Source organism: Nannobrachium achirus (assembly GCF_963921795.1).
Source record: "Nannobrachium achirus genome assembly, chromosome: 17".
In the NCBI taxonomy this organism is placed as follows: domain Eukaryota; kingdom Metazoa; phylum Chordata; class Actinopteri; order Myctophiformes; family Myctophidae; genus Nannobrachium; species Nannobrachium achirus.
The window spans coordinates 8,979,995-9,006,568 of NC_137824.1; the positions used below are offsets into that span (position 1 = coordinate 8,979,995).

The 26,574-nt window shown below is 43.1% G+C and overlaps 1 protein-coding gene across 1 annotated transcript in view; it reads right to left on the minus strand.

Annotated features, from left to right (window-relative positions):
* The window catches only part of trappc11 (trafficking protein particle complex subunit 11), a gene marked incomplete at its 3' end in the record, with an annotated part of 40,879 nt that extends 17,377 nt beyond the window's left edge, over positions 1 to 23,502 (minus strand). Inside the window, exons 1-20 of the mRNA XM_080746489.1 lie at positions 23,416 to 23,502; positions 20,697 to 20,907; positions 19,171 to 19,340; positions 17,505 to 17,575; positions 15,417 to 15,531; positions 14,653 to 14,752; positions 13,068 to 13,141; positions 12,516 to 12,612; positions 12,019 to 12,152; positions 10,975 to 11,116; positions 10,538 to 10,631; positions 10,174 to 10,253; positions 9,767 to 9,845; positions 9,379 to 9,433; positions 7,900 to 8,045; positions 7,649 to 7,710; positions 5,433 to 5,565; positions 2,725 to 2,855; positions 1,816 to 1,941; positions 140 to 342 (exon numbers count right to left, since the gene is read on the minus strand). Of these exons, the coding sequence (XP_080602615.1) occupies positions 140 to 342; positions 1,816 to 1,941; positions 2,725 to 2,855; positions 5,433 to 5,565; positions 7,649 to 7,710; positions 7,900 to 8,045; positions 9,379 to 9,433; positions 9,767 to 9,845; positions 10,174 to 10,253; positions 10,538 to 10,631; positions 10,975 to 11,116; positions 12,019 to 12,152; positions 12,516 to 12,612; positions 13,068 to 13,141; positions 14,653 to 14,752; positions 15,417 to 15,531; positions 17,505 to 17,575; positions 19,171 to 19,340; positions 20,697 to 20,906 (2,222 nt within the window). The 5' untranslated portion in view covers position 20,907; positions 23,416 to 23,502. The remainder of the gene's footprint in view (positions 1 to 139; positions 343 to 1,815; positions 1,942 to 2,724; positions 2,856 to 5,432; positions 5,566 to 7,648; positions 7,711 to 7,899; positions 8,046 to 9,378; positions 9,434 to 9,766; positions 9,846 to 10,173; positions 10,254 to 10,537; positions 10,632 to 10,974; positions 11,117 to 12,018; positions 12,153 to 12,515; positions 12,613 to 13,067; positions 13,142 to 14,652; positions 14,753 to 15,416; positions 15,532 to 17,504; positions 17,576 to 19,170; positions 19,341 to 20,696; positions 20,908 to 23,415) is intronic.
* Positions 23,503 to 26,574: the final 3,072 nt, after the last annotated feature.

The following is a 26,574-nucleotide window of genomic DNA, read 5'->3' on the forward strand; positions in this document are numbered from 1 at the left end:
GAGTAGTGAGTACAGTAAAAGACAGAAGACTCCGGGTATGAACTCAAACTGTCTGTGAAGAATGCTGTGTAAAGTTGCAATGATCCCATATCTTTCTGTGTGTGTGTGTGTGTGTGTGTGTGTGTGTGTGTGTGTTTACATGGTTGTGTGTTGGATATTCAGACTATCCCAGTCAGGCTCCTCTTGGCGCACGGCCTCCTGGCCCCGCCCCCGTCGTCGTGACGACCGGCTGGCCTGCAAGGCCTCATGGGAGGAGGCGGCGTCGCCCCCCGCCCCCCTCCAGCTCAGGAACACACAGCGCCCCCCGGAGGAGCTGCCCAGCATCACCTCTATGCCTGTCATCTGTGCAGGCACGCACGCACACACATACATACACGCAAAGGCAGGGGTGGTTTAGAGTCTAATGCAGGGGTCTTCAACGTTTTCAGGCCAAGGACCCCTAAGTTGAGAGAGAGATGAAGCAGGGACCCCCACAACCTGTTCATAGATTCCATATAGTTTCATCGTTTGACAACACAATCATCAGTGTATTTTGGATTCATGTTTTCAGATATTTAACCACTTGAACCGTCAATACTTTATAAACTTGATCTTTCACTCTGTACTTAGTCTGCTCTTTTCCCCCTCTACACCAAACCTCTTTGCCGAAAATAGCTGATCTACAAGATATACAAGCTCACAACGCCTCGCGCTGCGAGGCGTTGTGACCTTGTATATCTGCTATTTTTGCCTAAGGTTCTCGGAATATGGACACTAGGGTTCAAGTGGTTGATATAAAAAAGGAGAAAACTACTTTCTATCACTCAAAGATTTGGAGGACCCCCTGTAGTAACTCTGAGGACCCCCTAGGGGTCCCGGACCCCCTGTTGAAGACCCCTGGTCTAATGTGTTTCTCAACCAGTGTGCCGCGGGCCTTTGGTGTTCCCTTTGAGATGCTTTGGTGTTCCCTTTCACATTTCAAAGGGAACTGGGGGGACCCAGGAAGGTCCCCAAATGATTTTGGGGGGGGGTCCCCAGATGACAATGAAGTCACAATTTAAGGACTTTTAAGACCTTTTTAATACCTCAAGAAAGAACAAATATCATTACTGCAGCAAAAGTTATCAACAAACAATATAAAAATCACACCCGTGTGAACTGAGCGGTGGTCGTGGAGGCTGTGCAACAGCACTACTGGGTGGGTGCAGCGGGGTTAGTGTGCTTTACAATGCTGTAGTTTCTTCACACACTCTAATTTATTTGACCCTAAAACATTCAGTTTGTTAATAATAATAATAATACTTGACCACACATGCTGACCCACCCTTCCCCCCTGTGTGTGTGTGTGTGTGTGTGTGTGTGTGTGTGTGTGTGTGTGTGTGTGTGAACAACAGCGCCCCTCCCTTAACATGTGTGGTCAGAAAAGGTACTGCAGGCTTGAGGCTACGCCGGACGGCCGGACGGATACCCACACACACGGCCACGTATAGGAGACGGTGTGATCACCGCTCAAAAACTGGTCAAACATTGGACAAAAAGTACACCCCCTATATCTAGGTGTGCCCTGGGATCTTTTGGCTATGGAAAGTGTGCCCTGGCAGAAAAAAGGCCAGGGGACGTCCTTGAGGGAGTTCCAAGAGGTCCCTGGATAAATGATATCAAATGACCCTTATGGGTCAGTAACTCAAGAGTTTACAAATGTACAAATGGACCTCCACCTTCTAGTGTAGTTGTAGTTCCTACCTCCACCTTCTAGTGTAGTTGTAGTTCCTACCTCCACCTTCTAGTGTAGTTGTAGTTCCTACCTCCACCTTCTAGTGTAGTTGTAGTTCCTACCTCCACCTTCTTGCCCACGTCTTCGGTCTTCGCTACGAAGCTGAAGTCGAAGCATTTGGTCGCCCCCGGCGACAGGCTCATGTTGTCCTGTCCCGATGACTCCACCACGCACCACCGGTTGTACTCCTGAACGCACGCACACGCACGCACACACACACACACACACACACACACACACACACACACACACACACGCACACACACACACACACACACACACACACACGCATAGAATGTTAGAGAGGCAGGGGCTGACATTTCTAAAAGGGTGAAAACATTGAAAATAGCAGACCTTCAAGCTCACAACGCGTCGCAGCACGGCGAATTGTAAGCTTGGAGGTCATTCGATGCTTGATTTCTACACAGAGAGGGCAATTCTTTCAACATAAGATGCTGCGTTCAAGTTCAGGAGAGTTTGGACAAGGCAATTCTCTTGAATGCTGCCTTCAGGTATGGCATGGAAAGAGTGGGCATTTGCATTTCTTTCACCATAGTAAAAACTGCATTCATGGTCTGGAGAGGGCACTTAATTACAGACTGATAAAAGGCCAGGCCAAGATGTTTTTTCGTAAATTAATGGCAAATGGTGCATTTAAATAAATGGTAAATGATGCTTTTATATAGCGCTTTTACCCAAAGAGCTTACATAGATTGTGCAATACATTCACCCATTCACACACACATTCATACACCGATGTCAGAGGAAACCATGCAAGGCACCAACCTGCTCACCGGCAGCAACTAGGGGTTCAGAGTCTTGCTCAAGGACTCTTCCACACTAACTCTGGGGGAGCCCGGGATCCAACTGGATCCAGTGATGCGTACCCGGTTGCTATGGGAACGTACCTGGTTGCTATGGGAACGTACCCGGTTGCTATGGGAACGTACCTGGTTGCTATGGGAACGTACCTGGTTGCTGAGGCTGACTGCCAGCTTGTTGAACCTGACGGGATGAGGGCAGTCGGCTCGGAGGAAAACCTGGAGGCGGACGGGTTCGTCCACGTGGAAGCTGGGAGACTGGAACCGGGCCTTACACTGGACTGGAGTCAGAGAGTAGAGCATTAGAGCTGCCCTCATCTCAAGGATGGAAACAGGAATGCAACAGTTAATCACAAAAGCCCATTGTGCCAGGGATTTTTGAGCGGTGGTGACGCCGCTCCTTAGAATGGCCGTGTGTGTATGTCTGTAGCCTGAGGTGTATGCAGGAGTGTGTATCCGTGTATGTGTCTGTAGCCTGATGTTGAATCTAGCCTGAGCATCAATTGCAACAAGCACGCACGCACACGCACGCACACGCACGGCCATGTGTGTATCAGTGTATATATGAATGTATGTATGTATGTATGTATGTATGTATGTATGTCTGTCTGTCTGTAGCCTAGTACCACTGGTTGACCAAAGAGGGTGCTGTTGCTTCTAGCCTGAAAATCAACTGCCACACACACACACACACACACACACACACACACACACACACACACACACACACACACACACACACACACACACACACACACACACACACACACACACACACACACACACACACACACACACACACACACACACACACACACACACACACACACACACACACACACACACAAGCACCCCACCCCCCATATTATTATTATTATTATTATTTTTTTAATATTTTTTTTTAATATTTTTTAAATCTTTTTTATTATTATTATTATTATTATATTTATATTTGTTTTGCTGTTGCGCAGCCTCCACAACCACCGCTCAGTTCACACGGGTGTGATTTTTTTTGTTTTTCCTTACTTTTTCAAGTAGTCACAGAATATTTATCTCCTGTACGATCAATCCCCCGGTCGACTCAGACACAGAGGTTTTCTCTGTGCTTCCGCGGAGGGAAAACAAGGAGTGGAAGCGGACCCTCCATTCTCCACTTACTGGAAGTTCAATATCCCATTATCTTAATATGATATTGGCTTGTACCACTTTAACCATTATGTTATGCTTTAACTAATAAAGAATAGCAGATATACAAGCTCACAGCAAAATCGTATTTTTCTTTTGCAAATCTTTGAATATAACTTTTTAAAACGAACATTTGTAAGTAACTCAAATATTTGCTTCTGGGGGGTACATAATATTTTGAGATAGGGGTCGGCGGCCAAATACATACATAATTCTAGGGGTCCTTAACATGTCTGAGAACCACTGACGTAGAATAAAATCAACCCTGGTACAGACTGAAGGGGACGTAGTCCTGGACCTCCAGGGTGAATAATAACCCATTTAGGCCTAGAATTATTGAATGCTTTAGCTATTGAAAAATAGCAGATATACAAGCTCACAGTGCTGTGAATCTGCTATTTTTGAAAAAGTTGTGAAAAATCTTTGAATATATGTATTTTCAAAGCGAACGTTTGTAACTCAAATTTTGCTTCTGGGGGATCCCTGGAACTAGATATTTTGAGATGCGGGTCCATGGCCAAATAAATATCATTTTGGAGGTCCTTCAGAAAAAAAGGTTTGAGAACCACTGACATAGTGGTCTCTCAAGGACAGACTAACTGAGCTCCATTTAAGTGAAAAGGAGCTTTTCTTTGACGATGGCTGGCCAGATTGCTGACATAATAACATAGTTTGTTTTTTGTTTTTTGAAGCGGTGAAAACCGCTTCCTATGAGTGGCTTTGTGTGTATCACGCCCATATATGGTCATTTTAGTCCAGAATGAACAGGCTTTTTCAAAAACAGAATGTCCGTTTAATTACCATATATGGTGATCTCAGTCCAGAATGAACAGGGTTTTTCAAAAACACAATGTATGTCACCTCATGTCCATATATGGTCACTCCAGGCCAGAATGAACAGGTTTTTCCTGTCCCGTACGTGCAAAATATCAGTCCAGAATGAATAGGCTTTTTCAAAAAGCAAAATGTGTGTCCCATGTCCATATATGGTCATTTCAGTTCAGAATGAATAGGCTTTATCTGTCCTGTACGTCCAGAATATGTGTGCGGTGTCCCTCCCGGTCAGATGAATGGATACTTTGAGGATTGGTCAAGCTTCACATGATAATTTGGCCTTCAGGTTTTATCTGTCTTGTACATGCAATAGGTCTCACCTATTGCAGCAATGACAAATAGCCGCATAAGAGCAAAAGCAAAGGCACAATAAGAATATACAGATGCTAACAGAATGGTAAAAAGGAGCATTAAGGCAAACAAGAGTAAATACATTGAAAATCTAGCAGAAGTTGAAAAATTTAGTAGGCCACAAAGATAACAGAAACTGAAATAATTATAGAGGGATGCAGTTGACAAACAACTAAGAGACCAGCAAGCAGGACTTTTTATATATTTTTTTAAAACCTATTATACCGGCTGTCATACCGGCTCTCCAGACAATTCTATACTAAGATTCACCGCTTCACTTCGAACCGAGGTTTGATTTTTTTAAACCTTAGAAGGATTCGAAATTCTAATTTTCACGATTTTTCAAAAATAGCAGATCTACAAGCTCGCAGCGCGGCACTCGGTGCCACGCTGTGAGCTTGTATATCTGCTATTTTTCAATAGTTAAAGCATAAAATAATGATACACAATAATGTGTACCCGTACTAAATGGGATAATAAATACTGACTGAAGGGGACGTAGTCCTGGAGCTCCAGGGTGAATGCGTTGGATCCGGCCGTGGCGGTGCGGTCGCTCCACAGCGCCGCGGCAGCGGCCAAACAGCCTCCCTCACACTCTGGCTCCGGGTCGGGAAGCTCGTTCTGCAAGACAACGCACACATTCATTTATAGCAGGGTTGTGGGTGCCGTGATGGCAGTCCAGGAGTGCCTCAGAATAATCTGATAATATTTGGAATTCATCAATATCACTTCACTATGATTAGTAAAACAGACCTGGTGTGCACTGTACTTTTCCATCTACAGCCAACTCTCTCCACCAAAAATAGCAAATCTACAAGCTCACAACGCGTTGCGAGCTTGTAGATCGGCTATTTTTGGCAAACCTTCCCCCCAGAATAGGGATGCTGGGGTTCAAGTGTTTAAACGTCAGTTCTGAAAACTGATATTTCTCCAATATGATGCAAGATTGTAAAAATGTCCAACGTAGATAAAAAGGTTGTTAGGGTGACCTGAGACAAACATGCTTGGGAACCTCTGATTTATAGAGCAGACTCAATGTGCTTCAAAATGAAAACAGATAAAATGCAAAGGTCAACGATGACACATACAATGACTTATGAACACATGAGAATGAATTAAAATAAAGTAACAGTAGCAATAAAAGCGCAAGGCAATGCAGACCTGCCAACCTTGGGAAATTTTTTTGAGCTGCGCGCCGCCCGCAGGACCCGCAGCGCCCGCAGGACCCGCGCTGCGAATTTTGAGGTTTTCCCCGCACAGCGCATTATTTTATTTTTTTTCACCTTTATGGGTGGGACCTTTAGAGTTAGATTTAAGAAATCTCACACCAGAAATGTAGCACATTGCATGTCTTGACTTACATTAAATGGAGGCAAGCCGTTACCTTTTAAATAAAAATAACATTGGTCCGGAGAAAAAGTATTTACCAGGTAATACCCTAACTGCACTTGGTCAGAGTTAGTTATAGACTAGCACAACAGTCGATCACCAGTGACTTAAAAAAAAAAAAACACATTTCTGTGCACTATTTGCATGAAGTTGAAAGTATTCAACTCATGTAGGTTTCTATAAAATAATGATAGAATAATCATTTTGGCCATTGTCAGACTGACTTTGTTTATATCCCTCTCCTATTTTATATGGATTGATAAGGGATTCAAACAAAGTCAGTCTGACAATGGCCAAATTAAATTATTATTTTACACTTCAATTTTGATAGAAACACATATGAAGCTTAATCTTTTTTATAAAACATTTTCAAAACTTTTATTTTAGGGTCCGTTTTTCAAGAATGTTGACCATAGCTCCTTTAAGTGCACATGAAATTAAGGGGTATTCAATAGAATATCGCTTATTAGGAACAGACCGCTTATACCACTTTCCCCCACAAGGTGTCAATGAAGGCCCTTTCTTTTTTACCAAATAATGTTCTCAGGCTGCAAGGCAGTTCAGTTGCTCAGCTCTGGTCCATAGCGTAAGGAGTTCTCCTTCTGACACTATGGAACAGAGTTGGCCGCTCGAAACACATCAAAAATATATATACGCCCCCATTTGTTTTCATCATTTTGGATTCTAAAGCCTTATTTACAGCCAGGGGTAAGATGCCCGCTTATTTTGCTGCACGCACGCGCACCTCATATGCATACACTAAACACTCTTGACAATAAAAACAGCGTTCTCGCATGTCATGAATTTAGAGGACCCACACTTCTAAAATCCATATCACACCACTGCTATTTATCCCCAATGTAAGCTTCTACGACCGGAGTCACGCAGCGAACACACGGGTGAACTTGCTTGACGGACGGTGGATAAGTCTTCTCCCATGGTGTTCAGTGTTCCAGCTGATCAGCTGTCGCAGCTGCATCCAATTTGAGGAGATAATGAGATTGTAGCAGGGAGGGGAGGGGCGAGCGGGCGGGCAGGCATTCTCTCACCAGCGCTCAGCAAGTTTTTTTTCTCTCTCTCTTTTTTTTGGGTTAATTGTTTTACCGCACCCATGACACGAAATTGCGTAGAGATCATTGGATAAAGCGTACCTGCGTACAGAGCCTTAAAATGCGTGCTAAATACGCAAAATGCGTACGGGTTGGCAGGTCTGGCAATGGCACACTCCACTCCTTTACAGTGTAGATTGGGGTCCCAGTGAAAGAAAACAAAACAAAAAGGTACCAGCTTTAAAGTGTGGGTTCCCTCTGCTCACCTTCAGAACCTTGAGGAGGTTCTGTTCTATCCTGGACTTCTGCTCCTCATGTAAGGTGGAGGCTAGAGAAAAAAACCGAAAAAAAAAAACCCATTATCATCTATTAAACAACTGATTAGTTTGATAAACTGTCGCACCCCGATGTGTGTACTGTACATGAGTTCCTGAGTGCATGAGTGTGTGTGTACTGTAAGTGCATGAGTGCATGTGTAAGTGCATGAGTGCATGTGTAAGTGTGTGCGTGCATGTACCTCTGCCCAGCAGCTCCATACAGTAGGTGATGTAGTCCTTGACGTTGCCCATCAGGTAGGCACAGCGCAGGGCCGTGGTGAGGATGGATGTCAGCAGGGCCCACCAGCGCTCCGTACGGTAGTCACACATCACATAGTCCAACAGCCTGGAGAAAAGAGACAATAATGGATTATTATAATTACGTTTAAGATGCTTCTCCTTCGTTCTCGTTTGGTGAATGTAGCCTCGGCCAGGAGGAGTTGATGTCTTCAGGCGGTAACCATCGTTCATCAGGTGTTTCCACCCTTGAACCGCTGCACCCTCCTGATGGCAGGGTCGGCAGTGGTGGTCAAATCACTGCCCATCTCCTCCTCCTGGCCAAGGCTAAACTCCCCTCTCTCCTGCCCTATACCCAGCAAAAGGCTCCTCTGGGGATGTGATGCATCTAGAGATGGGATTTATGGCTCTATGAAGTGAGCTATATCTCTGGGATCTGTTACTTTCAAAGAGCCATTCAAAAGACTTGATTTGTTCGTGAACGTCCCATCTCTAGACACATCACCTCACATACATCACATAGTCTAACAGTCTGTAGAGAACATTCACTTCAAGGTAATGTAGATATGTTTTGTTGTTAAAAGGTATAAAGCACTATTATTGTGAGTAATCAGTTGCTATAGTGTGTTCATTCAGTAACAGCAGTCTCCGGGTCTCTCCACTTCTTTGATAAACAGAAAGTACAGTACATATTAAGGTGGATTTCAGGAGAGAGTACCATTCATCAGCTTCAATTTCAATGTATTCCACTTCCAATTTTGTCAGCTCAATTTCTTTGTGTCATCACTTCAAATTCCATTTGTTTAATCTGTAACGTGTGTGACTTCCCTCTGCTGAGTGGATAACATTGGTATTCCGACCTAAAATTGTCTTTTGGGGCCTTTGGGAGTTACATCATGTCAAGGTAACTACAGTACACTGTTCTTGCCCTTTAAAGTGTTAGTTCAAATGTATTGACATAAAGCTGTAGGAAAAACCTGACATTAATATAGTGGTTGCAAAATGTATTAATTGATTGCCAGAGTCCCGTGGTCAGAGTTCCTTTTTGTTTCAGTTTCTGATGAATATAAAGTAGTTCCTGTGATTTGGTGGGCCCGGGGCCCACTCATTAAAAATAGATGAATCCACCAAAGTAACATCATTTATATTGTTGACCTATTTGTACCAAATAACGGTAGTTTCGTTCAACTTTGACCCCTCTGTCACATATTTGTTTTTGTGTCCAGTATCACTGTGCCGCTGCAGTGTACGCACCCAAAACAAGGTGCTCTGCAGTCAGCTGATCAGAAAGAAAGTAGCACAGTATGGTAGAAAGCTGTCAACAATAAAATGTCAATGGCAGTCAAGCGTTGGATTTGAAATGACGTAAATTGACTTCAATGGCAGTGTGCTTAAAGGAAAGGCGTTTATCTCAGCGCTGGGAGGATTACGTGATGACTTACTTAAGGGCTTTGGTGTAGTCCTTGGCGTGATAGTACTCCTCTCCCATCTGTACCACTGCAGGGGGAGAGAGAGAGAGTACAGTGAGCAAACGTTCTGTTAAATAGGAAAGTGTGGTTTGGCGAGTAACTATGAACTCACTGAGGTGGCTCTTCATGTACTATAGGTTAGGTTAGGTACTGTACTATGGGTTAGGGGGTTAGATAGAGGTACTATGGACTCACTGAGGTGGCTCTTCATGTACTATAGGTTAGGTTAGGGTTAGGTACTATGGGTTAGGGTTAGAGGTACTATGGGTTAGAGATAGAGGTACTATGGGTTAGAGATAGAGGTACTATGGGTTAGAGATAGAGGTACTATGGGTTAGAGATAGAGGTACTATGGACTCACTGAGGTGGCTCTTCATGCGAGGACATTTGTACTTCTTGAACTGAGCCACAGCGTTGCTGAGCAGCGCTATGATCAACTCCTGGAGACAGAGAGAGAAAGAACACCACCATCACTGTTAGCATTACTCTAATAAACTGCTCAAAGAAATTAAGGGAACACATTTATTTGAATTTATACTTTAATATAGTATACTGTAGTACTGCTGAAAGAAAGCTCAAAGAATTAAGGGAACATTTTGTTCCCTTCATTTCTTTGAGCAGTGTACATTTAATACATTATCACTGTTAGCCTCACTCTAATACAGTTAATATATTATACAAATACAAAAATAAGTTCTTTATAATCAATGTTAACAAAAATAATCTATTCTGTTTTTTTGTTTTTATATCCAAACAGCTTGCACTAACAGAATGTGGGACGTCTCTCTCTTTAGACTGCAGGGCCAGGATCCCTGTCTTCTCCTTGTCAGAGTCTGGAGGGTCGATGCCTGGAACACACACACACACACACACACACGCACGCACGCAAGCGCACAGCACGCACACACGCACGCACGCACGCACGCACGCACGCACACACGCACACGCACACGCACACGCACACACACACACACACACACACACACACACACACACACACACACACACACACACACACACAAAGCGGCACAGAGTAGAGAAAATGAGATATTTGAGCATAATGTTTATAAAACTGTCTCTCATCCTTCGTGTGCGTGCGTGCGTGCGTGTTTGTGCGTGTGTGAGTCATTACTTTGATGTCCCTGCCTCCAGGCTCTCTGGCCGTAGAAGTCCAATCCTCCGGTGGGCGTGGCCAATGGGTCGGGGGCGGGGTAGCTCACCCCGGCCTGGAAATAATTAAAACACGTTGTGAGCTTGTAGATCCAATTTTTTTTGTCTAATGTGAGATCTGTCTCAGGACTGTGTTGCGAGCTTGTAGATCTGCTTTTTTTCCCTTTTTTTTTAATTGTGAAAAAGATTTTGTGCAAATCTTTGAATATGTATTCAAAAACAGCAGATCTACAAGCTCACAGCGTGGCATCTCGGTGCCGCGCTGTGAGCTTGTATATCTGCTATTTTTCAATAGCTAAAGCATAACATAATGGTTAAAGTGATAAAGCGTTCCAGGTGTACAGTAAATAGGAACAAACCTGGTAGGTTCCAGTAAGACATGTCTGTGCAGTGTTGTACCTGGCAGAGCTGCTGTGCCTGCAGCGCCCTCTCCTGGCTGTAGCAGGCAGCCTGCTGGTAGTAGAAGCCAGGGTTCTGGGTCTGGATGGCCGTCAGACCCAGCTTGATGGCCTCGTCAAAGAGCTCCCCGAACGACTGGAACCTACAATTTACAATTTAGGCATTTAGCAGACGCTCTTAATCCAGAGCGACTTACAATAAGCAAGGTAATACATCAATACATCAATACATCAAATGCAAAGCAATAGTAATCTAAGAAGAACATTGGTAGACCAATTGCCTTTTCAATTAAAACGTTATAATAGAAATTGCTATTTAAAATACATGTATGGTCATTGAGGGTGGGCAAGTGCTACGGTAAGTGCTAGAGTAAGTATGGGCTAAGGTGGAGTCTGAAGAGGTGAGTCTTCAGGCCACGGCGGAAGCTAGGGAGTGAGTCTGCAATTCTAAGTTCAACAGTTTGGGGGCCAGGAGGGCAAAGAGTCTAGTACAAGTGGATCGTTGTCCAGGGGTTTTTAGCTAGGGTTCTGTCAGCATCCTTGTGTTAGCTGATCTGTCAGTGGATGGGTGGCGTTAGGGCTGTCACAATTATTACATAATCGTCTAATCGTGATTATTTGACCTTATCGCAATTATTTTGTCATAATCGTCATAATCGTGAATGTTGAAAAATGTCCGAAATAGTGGAAATAGCAGATCTACAAGCTCACAACGCGTCGCATCGCGACGCGTTGTGAGCTTGTAGATCGGCTATTTCCACTATCAAAGTTATTTTTTTAAGTAGTAAGTTGTCAAATATGTCAGTAATTTATTTGTATATTTAGGTTATGTGTCATATCTACCATGTACAACTTCAAAGCCTAAAAGCCAAACAGAAATGTAATTATCAACGAAAAAACACAATTAAATCGTTAATCGCCAATTATTTGAGTGACAATTAATCGTCATGTAAAATGTCATATCGTGACAGCCCTAGGTGGGGTTGTAGGGTTCGATGAAGCTTTGAAGGTATGGAGGTGCCATGCGTGCGTGCATGCGTCTTACTGCTTGGACATCCAGGCAGAGTGCTCGAAGGCCAGCTCCGCGCTGCCGATCTTCTTCTTGCACAGATCAATGTGCTTCCTGAACTGAGCGATGGCATCCAGGGGGGTGTTGTGCTGGAAACACAGCCTGCAGATCTGGAGGGAGAGAGAGAGGGAGAGGGAGAGAGACACACATTTGATTTGACGTTTGATTTGATTATACATCATTATTATACGTTATCATTATCATGCTTCTTGATATATCGTTGTCGCAGAAACCTCTAATCTTGATATTTAAACTATTTGTGTGTTTCCCCTCCCCAAAAAAAGAACGCCTGATCATACTACAGCATCACACGACAGCATCAAAAGTAGCAGATGTGCAAGCTCCAAACGTGGCACAAAGCGCCGCATTTCAAACTTGTACATCTGATATTGTGTTTTACATTTAAATCCTGAAAAGGTGAGGTCCCAACAGAGACACATTTCAATGAATTAAAGTAGATAGAACACACACACCTTGTAGTTGATGAATCCAGCCATGGTTTTGATCTCCAGTATGTTGGTCTCATGAGCTCTGAGTTCATGGATCAGACTGTACGCCGTTCTGTAATACCTGAACACGCACACGTATGGGCACACACACACACACACGCACGCAACACACACACACACGCACGTGAATTGAGGTCATTAGTGCTGCAATACCTCCACATTTCAACTTTTGTGAAAAAGATAAAAAAGGAGACTTATCCTGTATGAGAACTCATACAGGACACACAAGTGATATTGGATTAAACAAACGCCAAAATTATCAGACACATGCCGATAACCATGTCATGACTAAATGTCCAAAACTGTTAGTGTAGCTGGAACTGTTGAGGATTTTTTTTAATGTGTTTGTGTGTGTGTGTGTGTGTGTGTGTGTGTGTGTGTGTGTGTGTGTGTGTGTGTGTGTGTGTGTGTGTGTGTGTGTGTGTGTGTGTGTGTAGATAGCGTATTACTTCAGAGCGTTCTCTGTTAGGGTTAGGGTTGGTAATGGTAGGTGTAGGTGTAGGGTTAGGATCTTACTTCAGAGCGTTCTGTGTGTCCTGCTTCAGCTCACTGAAGAAGGCGATCTTGAACTGGTGTCTGACGAACAGCAGCTGTAGGCAGTGACCGGGGAAAATATTGTACTTAAAGGAGTGGCGACACCGGCCGAAATTTAACATTATGATACAGTAGGTCACGTGGTGTTTCTTCAAACAGTCTGAAAAGGAGGCGGGCCGTATCAGTTAGCAGTGAATGTATACTTCGTCCGTTGTGCGGTGCCGCGCAATGTATACTTCATCCGTCGTGCGGTGCCGCGCACAACGTGATACGTTGTTGTTAGCGTGTAGCCCGGCTAGCGCTGCACCGCCCGGCTATTTGCGAGAGCTATTGTGTGTGTACACACACACACACACACGCGCGAAAGCACACACACACAGGCTACACACACACAGAGTGTATGAGCCACGGACCTCCTCTGCGGAGGTCGGAGGAGGAGATCGCTGGACCCTCGTTCTACGCTTGCTCCGGTGTCCCGGGTACTCCAGTCAGGTTTAGGGCAAGAGACAGCAGGGTATGGCCGACAAAACCGTCTCATAGACGGGGAGAAGCGTGTTGACCCTCGTAACTACTTTCAGTACAGTAACTACAATAAATTAATTTGATTGGGTAATTTAACATGGGGGTACATGACATCATTAAAAAAATTGGCTAATTTGATAGCAATAATTACAGGTAGCTGTTTTGGCCATGTCACCAGACCTTCAAGTAAAAGTATCAATACCAAACAATGTAGAAATACTTTGGTATTGAAAATGTACAAAACATTTGGCATATATACTTACCATCCATGCCACATTTTGCACACACACTCCTTACCTGCCAAACTACAACCTCCAAGGACCCCCGGAGCTTCAGGGACCCCCAGGTCCCTGGGGGACCCCCAGGTGTAAAAAATGACCAAATGTGCAAAAATGACCAAATGACCACCCCAACGGGGCTGCTCACGGGGAATTCCTGGGGACCACCCACTCCTGGTGCTCCAGAACGGATGCAAAAGTGGTGACGCCCCCAGTGGAGGACCCCCTCCACTGCAGCTCACATAAAATGCCGTAACTCGGGCTAGGAGCGTCCGGGAGAGCCGGGGCCGGTACCTATTCGTCCGCCAAGGCAACGCGGAGACCCCACCCCTCATTTCTCACATGGCCCTCTTCTAGCCCCACCTTCAGGCCGATTTTTAAAACACATTTTTGGCCACTGCTCCTACAGTTTTGGCCCTAAAATCACGCAAATTGCTACACAGTATGTCTACACTCATCCCATCAACATGAATCTGTCCCATATAGCGCCACCTTCAGGCCGATTTTTAAAAACACATTTTTGGACACTGCTCCTACAGATTTTGCCCTAAAATCACGAAAATCACTACACAGTATGTCTACACTCATGTCATCAACATGGATCAGGAAGATCCTGGAAAAACTAAATTTTGCCCTATTTGTGGAGATAAGTGACCTACGGTCGCTTATCTCCCGATTAGGGAGTCTTACTGGTAGTACCAATGTTTTGTTTTATTGGGGTTTGTTTGTGTGCGTGCGTGTGCGTGTGCATGTGCGTGCGTTCCCACCTGGTGTGTGGTCTTGTTGAGGAACTCTTTGTGGGACTTGACCCGGCGTATCTCAGTGTAGTAGTAGGTCTGAGCGTGTTCGTAGAAGGCGTTCTCCAACCTGGCAGGAGAAGATGTGACACACAGCAGGTCAGAGGCTGTCCAAAGTGCGTCCCAGGGGCCAAATGCCCGATGACAAATGTTATACGGCCCGCGAACCATTTCTAAATTAGACTATAAACACCGTCAAATAACAATATTTAATAGTATCATTTGTCAGGATTCCTTGTTCCCTGTTGTCTCATTCTGAAGGGGTCAAAGAAAGGTTATTTCGGTGTATTTTTTACCTTGTACGTCTGGTTGCATTTGGTAACGTGGGTTAATTTGTGTTGTGTTCAGAGCACACACCTGACAAAACCATGACCATTGACATTAAATATCGATGATGATAGTTAAATAAAATTGCGATGCATACGGTATGTATGCAAGTACATTTTGTCAGGAGATACAGACGGCCCTTGGGTGTTTTAATATTTTCTAATGTGGCCCCCTTTGGAAAAAGGTTGGACACGCCTGTAGTAGGTGCTAAACTGACAATGTATAGTAGTTATTAGTTTAGGCCACGTACACACAAAGTAAAAAGAAATGTCACAGAGTCACACAGTGTTTGTGTGTGTGTGTGTGTGTGTGTGTGTGTGTGTGTGTGTGTGTGTGTGTGTGTGTGTGTGTGTGTGTGTGTGTGTGTGTGTGTGTGTGTGCGTGCGTGCGTGAGTGAGCATGTGTACCTGATAATGTATCCCACCAGGTGGTCAGTGTGAGGCAGTACAAACAGGCTCTTCCCAGACAGATCACAGGAGTTACACAGAGTGGCTGCCCTCTCCGAGGCCACCAGGTCTTCTCCTGGACACACAACGGTCAGCACATGGATTATATGAATTATTACACGGCTTGGTTCAACGCTTCAATGTGTGTTATTTAAGCAATATTACAGGAGAAAGCGTGTGCCGATAATCACGATAACACACACCCCCTCGTGTGTAATATTGCGATTATACAACAGTTACCCTTAAAAAAAACAAGTCAACATCATTTCATTGTAATTAAGATATTCGATAGAAATTTGTAATTTTTTAAACTGCTAGCGTAGCCGCTTACAAGGCATCGCCTACGAAAAAAGATTATAGCGAGCCGGCAGCCTTTTAGTGACCAGCACAGCTGCATTCTTTGTTTGATGACCCGTTCCATAATGCTCATTATCATCACGGGTAAATAGCTATTCCAACCAATCAGATTACTTTGTCGAAACTACCTTTTTGTATAATTCTGGGTAACGACGGCTCCGCTCAATAACAAACCTGTGTCTTGAATCAAAGGCTCAGAGCACCGGACTGCCATGCATGCCTGAATTGTATGCCCTATCCCAGGGGTTTTCAAAGTGGGTGACGGGGCACCCTGGGGTGCCGTGAGATCATTTGATAATATTTGGAATTTATTTGGACACTTGAAAAATGATTTAGTATCATTTTAAACTTGAAGTACAAAGTTATTTTCGGTCAGTTCTAAACAAAATGGCTATTATCTCAACGTTTTCCTCACAACATAATCACTAAAATATCGTCACCGTCGGGCAGAAACCTCGTATCTCCAAGTTTCAAATGTGTACGTCTTTTGGTAAAGCAAATCCTTGCTTCATCATACAAGACTGTCGCACAAAACTAGTGAAAACAGCCGATCTACAAGCACACAACGCCTCGCAATGCGAGGCGTTGTGTGCTTGTAGATCTGCTCAGATTAAAAAAATATTCATGGGGTGCCCTGAGACAAAAAAGTTTGGGAAGCCCTGCCCTATCCAACATGACATGTAAGGAAGAAAAGAGTCCGCACACCAAATTTGCTCCTCCCAAAGATACCTTTACTTGCCAATTATCTTTGGGAGCAGCGAATTTGGTGTGACTCTTTTTTTCTTTTCTTACATGATCACTATTTTTAGTCAGGCACCCAGGCTAGACGGCCATGGATGTGCGTGCCCTTTTGGCTGTTTCTGCCTCTTTTTGTATCCAACATGACAGCCATGTAAACAAACACACAGTGTCATTTACAACTAAACGTGGCTCTCGAGAATGTTTTTGAAAACATTTGGAGGGAGAAATAGACGACGCAGTAGCCGTGTTTGATCAACATTTCCTTGTTTTCCGGGGTGACGGTGTTGCGCTGCATGGGCCAGCGCAACACTTATGGAATACTATCATTACCGTAAGCATGGAAATACTTGTTTTGATATTACTTTTATGTCAATCTATTTATGTAAGTATTAAAGAGTCATGAAACCCAAAATCACTTTTTCTATAAATATATATTATATCAATGAGTCACTTGTGATAGGGAGCAATGATATGGTTCAATTTGCCCATAGGCTTGTGGATTCAGAGCGTTCTGCTGTCTCTGTAGCTATTTCTGTGTTCTTCCAGTTTCTGGGTAGAAAATAAATATTTGGCACCACTTATTATATACTGTATTTGCTCACAGCGTACCATTAGTTGGGCGTGATGTGGCTTATCCAATTAATATTAACTTTTGTTTTATATATACACAACTGCAGATAACCACTCCTACATTTTAGAAACCACTCCTACATTTTAGATTTCTTTTCATATTCTGAATTCTGATAAAACAAATAAAGAGGCTGGATTTCTCGCTCCTTTAAGTAGCCGTGTAATAAGTGGGAATGTCCTAATTTGGGATTTGTTAAAGGCTTCATCGCAACATGCATCCATAGGAGACATGCTGGCTTCTAGTGACTGAAATCAGTCGTGGTGGCTGAGAACTTTAAGGCCATGTAATCTTTGTCAGGTGGAAACAACTTTTTTTTTTACCTGGAGGCAGAGGGGTCTTCTTCTGGATGAGGACCACCGCCACCTTGGTGTTCCTGCCTTGGAGACTGGTCCTACAAAAACAACACACACCACACCTGTTGAAACCTCAGGGCTGCAAGGGAAATGTATTCACCCAGTAGTAAACACTGGTAACTTCAGGACCCGATCCAATCCTACAACACTGCCCGTTCACTAATATCTAAGCTAAAACAGGTTTACTATGTCCTGAAAACAGGAATGGACAACGCTCCAAACGTCCCAGACTCTTCTCCCTTCCCTAAAACACCCTGGACAACGCTCCACACGTCCCAGACTCTTCTCCCTTCCCTAAAACACCCTGGACAACGCTCCACACGTCCTAGACTCTTCTCCCTTCCCTAAAAAACCCTGGACAACGCTCCACATGTCCTAGACTCTTCTCCCTTCCCTAAAACACCCTGGACAATGCTCCACGCGTCCCAGACTCTTCTCCCTTCCCTAAAACACCCTGGACAACGCTCCACGCGTCCCAGACTCTTCTCCCTTCCCTAAAACACCCTGGACAACGCTCCACGCGTCCCAGACTCTTCTCCCTTCCCTAAAACACCCTGGACAACGCTCCACGCGTCCCAGACTCTTCTCCCTTCCCTAAAACACCCTGGACAATGCTCCACGCGTCCTAGACTCTTCTCCCTTCCCTTAAACACCCTGGACAACGCTCCACGCGTCCCAGACCCTTCTCCCTTCCCTGAAACACCCTGGACAACGATTTAATTGAGTTTTTGTCGTTTACATTACATTTCTGTTTGACTTGTAGGCTTTGAAGTTGCATATGGTAGATATGACGCATGACCTAAATATACAAAGAAATTACTGACATATTTGATAACTTTATAAAAAGATCATTGATGGTGGAAAATAGCCGATATAAAAGCTTGTAGATCGACTATTTCCACTGTTTTTGAAAAGGTTTGAAAATATATGATAATTTTTCAACATGGAAAAGATTATGACGATTATGACAAAATAACTGCGATTGTGTCAAATAATTGCGAGTAGACGATTATGTAATAATTGTGACGGGCCTACACGTACTTAGTCTCACGTAGCCAGACAACTATTCCACAATCTCTAAATGCTATATAGAGTCTGGAACCACAGCTCCAGAACCGCGAGTAATGGAAGCTGGCATTTCTGTTCATGAAAATATATTTTAAAATGTAATTTCTGCTAAGCAGCTGCTTAAAGGAGTAGTTCACCCACAAAATGACTTTTTGTCTATTGATTACTCATGCCATGGAGAGTTCAATAATATCTTTTGGTTTTAATTCGAGTAAATTTACCCCCATTGATTCCGGATGGGGACCCGTTTCGAAACGGGTCCCGGAACGAATTGGGGTAAATTTATTCTTATCACATTTTTGTCTTAGGAATGCGACAAAAAACTAAAAATATTATTGAACTCTAGTCTCCATGGCGTGACTAATCAATAGAAAAAAAGTCATTTTGGGGGTGAACTACTCCTTTAAATGATTTTTATTTATATTAGAATAAATGTGCGCGATGTTAAAAACGAAACGGAAGTGGAGGAGGAGTCTTCACTTCCGCTTTAACCGGATACTCATATCCAAAATAGCGGGAGTCAACGGTGAGAAATAGCGGGAGTCAACGGTGAGAGTCAACGTACCTGACGATCTCCACCTTGGTTGCACACTCAGACTGCTTCTCCTTCCACTGCGGGTCGTCCCAGTCCAGCTCGTAGAAGAGGACCACCAGAGCAGGGACCAGGTTGAGATGTTTGTTCATCCAGCCGGTCTTCAGGATGCCCTTAGGGATGTACCACTCATAGGACGTCCTCTGAGACAAGAGAACGCACCAGCACACGCAAGCACGCGCACACACACACACACACACACACACACACACACACACGTATTACTAAACTTGTGGGGTCATCTACACCAGTGGTTCCCAAACCTTTTTCCTTTTTTTTTAACACTTCCCGGTGCCAATTACGTCCAGGAACGTGATAAGAATTATGGGGCAGCGGCGCCATGGCCCACGTTATCACGTCCGGGAACGTTTTAGCGGGTTACCATGGTAACCAGGTAAACAGGTGCCAGCGTCAAGATAGCATGTAATCTAACCCTAACCCTATTCATTGCTGCTGCAAAGAAACGGCTTTATCTCGGAATAATACTCGAGAACCGCTCTTTTTCACGGCAACACTGGGCCGTGACGGTCGGCCGCGGTTAGGATTTTAGATTGTGACCGAAAGTAAACAAACTGACGTCCATTTTGACATTGTGAATTTCCACAACATGGACACGATCACGGCTTCTGGGGCTCTTCAGTATAAAGCGTAAGTGAATGGCGGCACTCTATAGCCAAATAATTACAAAAATAATGGCACACCAAGTGTTGGCCTTGTGGTTAGAGTGTCTGGCCCTAAGACTGGGAGGTCGGGGTTCGATCCCCGGTCGGGTCATACCAAAGAATGGGACCCAGTGCCTCCCTGCTTGGCCCTCAGCATCAAGGGTTGGATCGGGGGTGGTTAGATCACCACTACTGATTTCCCGAGTGCGGCACGGCAGCGGCTCACTGCTCTAAGAGATGGGTCGAATGCGGAGAACCAATCTTGCATACAGCAATGTACTGTATGAGACAAATAGTAGGAATCTTAGGAATCTTATTACCTTACTGTAAGCCACTCTGAATAAAGAGCGTCAGCCAAGTGCCTACATTGTAATGGCAATATTATGAATACCATTTTTACAACTTTCTTACCATTTATCACAAAGCCAAAAATAGCCATCTACAAGCTCAAAAATATGTTGCCCTGCAATGCGTTGTGCGCTTGTAGATGAGTTTTCCAATCGACAAGCTGAGGACAGCTTTTCTATTTCCGCTATAGAGGGTATGCACATGACATCATCATCATACCCGAAAGTTAAGCGGGAACACCTACTGAGTGGGCAGAAAACTACTCTCTGGTCTTGACAGCCCATACACACAAACAGAAAAGTCAACTATATACACTTAAACTTTTATGTTGGTTACTGTTGAGTGAGAAAACAATGTTGCATTAAACAACGTTAAACTCACTTTGCCACTCACTTTATGAATGCGCATACCCTCTATTTTCGAAATGAATTAAAACGATTCTAGACGGTTATTATTATTAATATTATTTTATTTCATATGTTTTCTCACCTTGGTGCGGCACTTTGGGTACTCGTGGTCTCCCGGCAGGCATTTGAAGGAGATGGGCACCCTGTCGGCACGGCGGTTGGCGCAGAAGGCGTCCCAGATGGCGCGGTGCACGGCGTTGTAGATGACGTCCAGGCCGGTCAGCGCCACGAAGGCCATGGGCCGACAGCACAGCTCTGGAGGAAGCTCCCACTGGGAGGAGACCACTGCCATGCTGTAGTGGGGGGACAAACATAATGTTAAGCTCCCACTGGGAGGAGACCACTGCCATGCTGGGTGGGGGGACAAATATATTAACGCTTTCAATGCCACCTTTTCACCACTAGAGGGCGCCCAGTGGTCATATAAAACCCCATAGAGATACGCTGGTATATGCACAAGCCCTGCGCAGCCATGACTCGCCTGAACACTTTCCTTTGTCCATGTACAGGAAGAGGATGAAGTTAGCTTGATGTTAGCTATTGGCTACCAAGCATTTTAGAAGCCCTATTTTCGGCGATTTAGCCATGATTAAACCTTGCACACCTCATGGATATGCATGGGACAGAGAAAATGAGCTCTAAAGATCCTGGATTGCATTGGAGTGGATGGTAAATATCGGCGGCGCGACGCTCTCGCGGGCCGTGTAAACAGATGACGGCCGGCGGCCCGGCTCGAAAAAATAAAAAAATATATATTTTTTTTTACAAGAATTTTTTTTTTTTAAAAGCCGAACTAGTTTGGGATAGGCACCCAGGACGGTCCAAATCATCTAAAGCAGTTAATATTAATAGATCTCCTACTGGGAGGAGACTGCGGCCATGCTGCGTGGGGGACAACAGGGACATGCTGGCCATTGGGAAATGGCCGCTTCATTCCCAGCTAGTCCAGGCCATTTTGGGGGCTGGGCGGCCAACCAAGTAAATCGTCACTGTCGGACAGAAACCTCGTATCTCCAAGAGAGAGATCTCTATAGCGCGCAATGAGGGCCTCTCCAACTCTTTTCCCCGGGCTGAATCAGGGGCCCAGCACGTCACTGGGGGACAAACATATCAATATAAATATATCTCCCACTGGGAGGAGACCGCTGCTGTTATGCTGGGTGGACAAACATCAACGTAATTAACGCATTATTACATTAGTTTATGCTTAGTAATTGAAAAATAGCAGAAATACAAGCTCAGAGCGCGCTGCGAGCTTGTAGATCTGCTATTTTTGAAAAATCGTGACAATTTGAGAAAGTCTTTCAATACATTGACCTGATTCTATAGACTTATGTCTCCTAAATAAATACAGGTTTCTGAAAACCTTATGTTTCTATATCAGTGGTGCTCAAACGTCTTTCATGTGAAGGACTCCCAAAATGATATGTATTTGGCCACGGACCCCCATCTCAAAATATTTAGTTCCAGGGATCCCCTGAACCAAATTTGTAATTACAAATGTTCGCTTTCAAAATATGTATATTCAAAAATTAGCACAATTCTTTGACCAACTTACCTGGGGCAAGTTGAGCCACATGACAATCTTTTTTATCATATTTTCATGGCCCTTTTTGTCATAGATGCCTACTGATAATTTCAAATGATAGAATCCTTAAATATGTCTAAGATGTTTTGATTTTACAACTTACCGGTAAGCAAAAAAAGTGACTACAGTAATAATCAGAGCTCCCATTGCTCTGTTTTGGTAAAAAACGTGCTTTATTTTATAAATAAATGGACGTGACTTGACCAGTGGGTTCAGAGTAGAGCACACAGCCACAGAATCACTGGACCTGAACCAAAGTTCATAAATATTATGATTATGGAACAACAAGACCAACTATACTAGCATTTTAGCCTGTTGGCTAACACACAGCTAACTGTAGTTCCACATAAATAATAATATTGTTCCTGGCAGATCTCTAAGTGACAGTGACAGCCAGGTTACCATGACAACGCCTGCTGTCTCACATGGGTGACTGTGATGTGGAAGTATTATATAATAATATTCAACTATAGATGTGGTGGTGTTGTTGATATTATAGGTGTTTTTATGATGGGTTGTGTTGTGCTAGCCATTAGCTAGCATCATAGCTCTGCTCCACCAACAATGTTATTCCCATAGACAGGAACGTCCAGTGAACGTGCGAGCTCTAAACTGTAGTAAAAATAAACGACATGGTTTCGCTGCTTGCCGAAACAAACGCAGTTTTATGACGTTGAGATCCTATCCTCTGCGGTGGGTGAGGTTTCAGAATCACACTTTAAGCGTGAACCCATCTTTAGGCCAGAAAATACAAAATATATCGACCAGACGGGATGTTGTTTTGTTTACTCAAGCGCGCGCCCTACCGATCTGGTCAATGGTATTACTCTATTGAACAGATCGGTAGAGGGCGCACTTGAGTGAACGAAATAATATCTGTCTTGGTGGATATATATTTTAGTTTCTGACTTTCTGTCCCAAAACGGTGTATTTCAGTGTGTGAGACCGTTGCCACCGTGGAGAGTGGTCTTCCAACGTCATGAAACCGCCGTTATTTTTCGACGAGTAATGATAGCTTTTAAATTTTACTCAAGTCAAGACAGAGAGTTTAGAAAGAGAGAAGTCGCTGAGGTTCTGCACCAGAGCTACGATTGTCTCTCAACTTCGCCATCTAATTTAATGAATTCAATAATAACATGCCCTAAAAATAAAATGAACCCCTGCGTGTTGTCAATGTTATGATTCATGTTTTAAAACGTGTTGTCGTACATACCTTGGTCAGTAGAGCAGCGGTTGAACTCTTGGCAGTTGATTTAAGCCACTATAGCTGAAGTCAGATATGATGTGAGAGAGAGTCAGCTGACACTAGGGCTGACACACACCAACGCCTGCTGTACATCCACACTTTGTCCACTAGGTGTCAGTCTTGTACTGTACATGTCATTACTCTGTCAGACTGTTGTGATACAAGGCTAATAAAAGGCTAGACCACCAGGTGTCTTCAACGTTTTCAGACCAAGGAGAAATGAAGCAGGAACTAGCACTACATATTGTATAAATTTGTTTTGGAGATTGAAAATGTTCATAGATTTCCACTTAGACTTGTTTGACAGCACTGTCATCATGTTGGAGTAATGTGTATTTTAGACACACTTGATGAGGGTTAGGGTTTAACCTTATAATTAAAAGCTCTGATAGTCAGAGTTATTTTTGAAAAGTAAAAGACACGAAGCCAAATATGAGGAGAGAAAACGGAGTACAATAATACATTGGTTTATTCAGAGAATATTCTGAGAGATACAGAGAAATGCCACAGTTTTCATACAGGAGTTAGACACTCCCCTCAGAGGGGAGAAAGCAAGACATCAAAGAAAAGGGTCCTGTGTAGGCCTACTATCTTGGTATCTTTCTGTACCAGGCACAAGGTCGCGTAGAGTGGCAACAATACAATCTCATCTCAAGTTGATGAACACAGTTCAGGTTTAAGGTCAAACTGACACAGTTTCAGGTTTACGCTATTGGAAACTCAAATAATATAATGAGCTATCTATAATGACAAGACAAATGTAAACACTTTAAACATACAAATGTTTAAAATAGAAGCACACTTTAAAACATTCTTTTCACTTGAACCATCAAATACTTAGTCTGCTCCTCTTTTCCCTCTACAAACCTCTTTGCTTACAAGGCGTTGTAAGCTTGTAGATCTGCTATTTTTGGCTAATGTTCCAAATAGGGATAGGGATATGCAGGGTTCAAGTGAAAGAAAAACATGATCATATCACACAAAGATTTGGGGGCCCCCTGTAGTAACTCCCCCTGTTGAAGACTCCTGGGCTAGAGAATGGACCAAAAAATAATAATAATAATAATAAATGGTAGTTACAATAGAAAGGTCAAGGGGAGGTGATGATTAGGCTTTGTTCTCTTTTACCAGTTTCGAGTAGGCCTAAGTGGCTGTTCAGAGCGGTTTTAAGGAAGGTAGGATATTTTACACTCCTTTAAGGCCATTGGTAGGGCGTTCCACATTTTAGCGGTATAGCAGGAAAACGAATTTGGCCTTTTTTTGTTGCCAAATCTGGGTTGGACGCAGAAAACCATTCCCATTGAAATGCATTGGCAGAATCCACCATCATAATATAAAAGTGCAGTGTGACCATGCCCTCACAAATGGATCTACAAGCTCACCATGTGGCGCAAATAGCGACACATAGTGAGCTTGTAGATCGGCTATTTTCAAATGGCTGAAATGTATAAAGGGCTGAAGTGATATGTATTTGTAATAATAATATTCAAAATGTATAAAGTAACCAACCAGTAACTAAAGTTTTCAAAGAATTTTAGTGGAATAAAAATACAAGATTTGCTTCTGAGATGTAGTGCAGTGGAAGTAAAAGTATTGGAAATACTCCAGTAAAGTACAAATACCTCAAAATTGTCATTACACCTTTACACCACTGCAAAGTATACTTTTACAATGAAACATGTCATGTCACATAACTAGAAAGAAAAAGAAAAGGAAAGCCACAGTTCAGATTTGTGGTAGATCTTTATTTTTATATAAACAGTAAGGCACAGGTTGTAACAACTGACTGTATGACATATAGCAACTTTACTCACTTTAATCTGCTTATCATTACTACTACTACTCACTCTCTCTCTCTCTCTCTCTCTCTCTCTCTCTCTCTCTCTCTCTCTCTCTCTCTCTCTCTCTCTCTCTCTCTCTCTCTCTCTCTCTCTCACACACACACACACACACACACACACACACACACACACACACACACACACACACACACACACACACACACACACACACACTCAACAACTTTGGCTGAGAAATGTAAATGTAAAACCATGGACAAAATCAATGATCACAATATTTTTGACTAAATGCCTTGATATCGATATTGATATCTTATTGTGAGCCCTTTGTACGTTTTGTACCTGTAGAAAAGAAGAGAAAGAAGAATCTAACATTTTACAAAACAATTTCAGAATAAAATATTACGAAAAAAGAAATTAAATTAGATATTTTCTCTATTGGATGTGGCGCTGGAAACCTATAGGAGCTTTTGTAAACATCTTTGGCTTGTAAAAGATGAGTGTTAAAATGTTCTCATTTACTGCTTTCTATTGTATTAGCTATTTTGATTTCAGTGGTTGGGGGCAAGTGGCTTACTGTGTATTTTTAAGACACAATAAGCTGGCGATTTCTTTATTACTATTTACCTTAACACAACCAGCCCCCATACGTCACACCTGCCCATGAAAGATTGTGGTGCATCTTTATTATTACATTTCTACATCTCTAAAACAATAGAAAACAGTAAATGAAAACATTTTAACACTCATCTTTTCTTTTCTCTAATTACAATCTAAAATATGAACCTTTGTTGTAAAAAAAAAAAAAAAATTATCCTTTAAAAGCAGAGCAATAGATCATTTTAAATGCGGGAGGAGAGGAGGGTGGAACAAACAAAGGATATTCATATCAATATACATTTAATGTACCCTTTTTACAGTATAGAGGCTTCCAGAGCACGTGATTTATTCTAAATAGGCCTAATAATGACCATTCCACACCAATGCAACTCCTTGCAACATGCTTGCCACTACAGATCAATCTAAACAAATTAGAATATTGTGCAAAAAAAAGCATTGCAGATGCCCTGACACCCCAAATCATAACTGACTGCGGAAACTTCCCACTGAACTTCAAGCAACTCTGACTTCAGAAGGTTGATATTTCTCTGACTTTTGATATTTATGAGCTGTAGTGTCATAAAAATTAAAAATCTTAACAAAAAAACAGTTTGGAGTAATTCACTGCATGTGCAATGTATCTAGAACATATGAAAGTTTCAAAAGATATATGAAAGTTTCAAGAAAATGTACTTTTACACAATATTATTCTTTTTTTTTAGATTGA